Here is a 2,909-nt window from a genome sequence, read left to right on the forward strand (position 1 = left end):
AATGATACCAGCACTGCAGCCGGTCAATTAAACATTGAGATGAAAGAGTGCTGGGAACTGGAATGTGCCTACCATGCTACTCAGAGATTTAGGGTGATTTTGCAAACAGCAAAGCAAAAACAATTTCATCATTTTGGGAAGTTCAGTGTGCTTCAGATTAGGGCTGCTTTATGATTATGACCTCATGTGTGAGGTGCCTCAGACCCCCCCAGGCACTGGGGAGAGCTGTATAAAAGGAACCCTGTGCAGTCCAGTTCCAACTCCTCCTGCAGAATCTCCTCCATATCAGGTGAGATTTTGTCTTTCTCTTTCTCTCCCTTCATCTTTTATTTTATTATTTGCAAGCTGTGTTACTGGCAAGTTTTAGGCTCAAGACCAGGGGTTGGAGCTCTGAATTCTGTTATTCTTATTTTGCTATTTCCATCCTGTGAGCAGATTGAAAATATCAGATGGCAGAGGCTTCAAAATGCAAAATTCTCTTGTAGCACTTCAGTTAATACCTAAACCATGGCTCTATACAAAGCTGTTTGAGGAACCACTGAGTAAAGAGCATTATACACATAGAAATCTTATTACTTATTATACTTACTGCAAAGTAATCCTAGCTTGTGTTTATCTGACAAAGGAAATCAGCTCTTTACATTTTCCAACATACTCCATGTAGAAAAAATGTTATGCCAAGAAATACTTGGACAGAAATATTACATAGGGTATCTATGTTTAACATTGCAAGTATATGAATCATGAGTTCAAATTCATCTTGGGCTCAAATTCTTTAGTATTTTACCAGGGGGATTACAGAGATTAAGGGAATGTAGAGTTGAAAGAAAACATTCAAGTGAATTATCCCAAAGAGCATAAAACAAAAGAAAAAAAAAACAGAAAAGAAAAAAAAAACAAAGAAAAAGAAAAAAAAAAAAAAAAAAAACAGAAAAGGAGCATGATACCTGCAATTAGAGCAGTGCTGTGTGCATGTCTCCTTTGCATACTTCCCGAGCCCAAACCTGCCTCTGTCCCATTCTGTGCAGTGAAGAAGTCAGCTCTGGTGGTTTTGAGGCACATTCCCCAGGGAGGAGAACATTTGTGTTTGAGCACAAAAAGTGCTCCTGGCACTCTGCTCCTCCTGGAGACAGTTTACAAAAAAGCAAATAACCAGCAGCAGCAATTTCCGAAGGCAGAGGTTGAAGTGACAGTTGCAGGGATTGCTGGATGGGGAAGATCAAAGCGGTGCTGATGCACAAGAAACTCTTTAAGCAGTGTCACCAATTTTGCCTGTGCATCAGCCCATCACTGGGTTGCTCCCCAGCAACCCAGCAGCAAATGTTGTGCTCCAGCACACCTCGTGCTTTGTGTTCACTCAGCCCTCTCTTTCAGAATCACCTCTCTTCTGAGCCATGTCCTGCTACGACCTGTGCCCCACCACCAGCAGCATCGCCTGCCCACAGCCCATTGCCAACAGCTGCAATGATCCCTGCGTCCGGCAATGCCCCGACTCAACAGCCCTCATCCAGCCACCACCCGTCGTCATCACCTTCCCCGGCCCCATCCTCAGCTCCTTCCCCCAGCAAGCTGTGGTGGGCTCCTCTGGAGCACCTGCTTTTGGGGGCTCCCTGGGGCTGGGGGGCCTCTATGGCTCCAGAAGCTCTTATGGCATCGGGAGCTCCTTGGGATATGGAGCGCAGTACGGCTATGGGAGCTCAGCCCTCTCCACACTCGGCAGTGGGTTCTGCAGCCCCTTCTCCTCTCGTCGCTACAGCCGGATCCTGCGGGGCAGCTGTGGGCCCTGCTAAGGGCAGAAGGGCAGGGGAATCTCACATGAAGGCCCAAGCAGAGCAATGAGGACGGGGCTTGGTGCACCAGCAGTCCGGTTTCGACTTAGCATTTCTGGTCTTTCATCTGCTTTTGGTTTTTCCTTCAGTTTCTGGGTCGGTGTTCACTGTTATCACCTGTTCCAGCTGTCCCAGTTTTGTGGGGCAGCACATGCAATGTAAGCATCGCTCCTAATGGGATCTTCACCAGGAGCTGCACAGCTGCTGAGAACAAAACCAACTGAGGACAGCAGTCTCTCATCTCTATGCAGGACATTTGTTGAACATTCTCTGGAACTGTCTGGAAGCAGTTGTTGTTGGTTGTTGTTGTTTTTTTCACATTCTGTGATATCTTGCTTTGCAAACAAAGGCATTTCTTTCTCATTAAAGTTTTGTTGCATCCCACAGCAGCCTCCTGGTTTCCCTTCCACAGCGCTCTCCCACGGGCAGACCCAAACTGGTAATTAAGAACTGCTCCTATGAAACACTACAACACAGAGTGAAGCTACACAGTGTCACAACTGTTTCTGTAATTACACCCCTGAGGAAGAGCTTTCCATCCTCTGGAGGCACAAGAGGTTTTAAAGTAATGTTGTATCTTAACTCAGGTTATGCAAACGTGATTGCAGTGGGGCCTTTCTGTGAGCATTCAAAGCAATAATTGTAGGCTTCCATGCTGAGCTCAGGGTGAGAACAAATGCCACTGAGGTGTTGCCCAGCAGAGGTCTTTCCAAATGTAAATGTGCACCAAAAAAATCCGTCCATCAGATGCTCAGCCTATAGCACTACTATTGCTCAGACATCCCCAGTAGCTGACTTTCCTTCTTGTGCCCTTTCTGTCCCAGTGAGAAAGGAATAATCGCTGTCCCCTTGAAGAAATAACTGTTGTTCAGTATCAGGAGCAGCAGACACAGAGCTCTAAGCTGCTGGTAATACACCGGGTCAAAATGTAGTGAAGCTGTAAATGAGACATGCTTGGTGCTATGCAAACAAAGAATGAAGCCAAACCCTGCCCGCAAATGCTTTCAGAGCAAGCAGACACGACAAGCAGAGCATGAGCTGCATTGCTCTTCCCCCACCCTCCCCCCGCTTCTTTTTTTT

The 2,909-nt window shown here is 46.5% G+C and overlaps 2 protein-coding genes across 2 annotated transcripts in view; one reads left to right on the forward strand and one right to left on the reverse strand.

Annotated features, from left to right (window-relative positions):
• On the forward strand, positions 1-2,203 carry LOC100538652 (scale keratin). Its single transcript, XM_010723902.2, has 2 exons — positions 1-289; positions 1,375-2,203. The coding sequence occupies exon 2, from the start codon at positions 1,395-1,397 to the stop codon at positions 1,788-1,790; it is 396 nt and encodes a 131-aa protein (XP_010722204.1). The 5' UTR covers positions 1-289; positions 1,375-1,394; the 3' UTR covers positions 1,791-2,203.
• Positions 2,204-2,596: 393 nt separating this feature from the next.
• Positions 2,597-2,909, reverse strand: part of LOC109371027 (scale keratin-like) — a 796-nt gene continuing 483 nt past the window's right edge. The window contains exon 2 of the mRNA XM_031556910.1: positions 2,597-2,766. Within this exon, the coding sequence (XP_031412770.1) occupies positions 2,597-2,766 (170 nt within the window). The remainder of the gene's footprint in view (positions 2,767-2,909) is intronic.

This window comes from Meleagris gallopavo, chromosome 27 (genome assembly GCF_000146605.3).
Source record: "Meleagris gallopavo isolate NT-WF06-2002-E0010 breed Aviagen turkey brand Nicholas breeding stock chromosome 27, Turkey_5.1, whole genome shotgun sequence".
Classification (NCBI taxonomy): Eukaryota; Metazoa; Chordata; class Aves; order Galliformes; family Phasianidae; genus Meleagris; species Meleagris gallopavo.

Excerpts from the sequence above, each read along its gene's own strand:
- LOC100538652 (XM_010723902.2), top strand. The coding sequence starts at position 1,395 with ATGTCCTGCTACGACCTGTGCCCCACCACCAGCAGCATCGCCTGCCCA.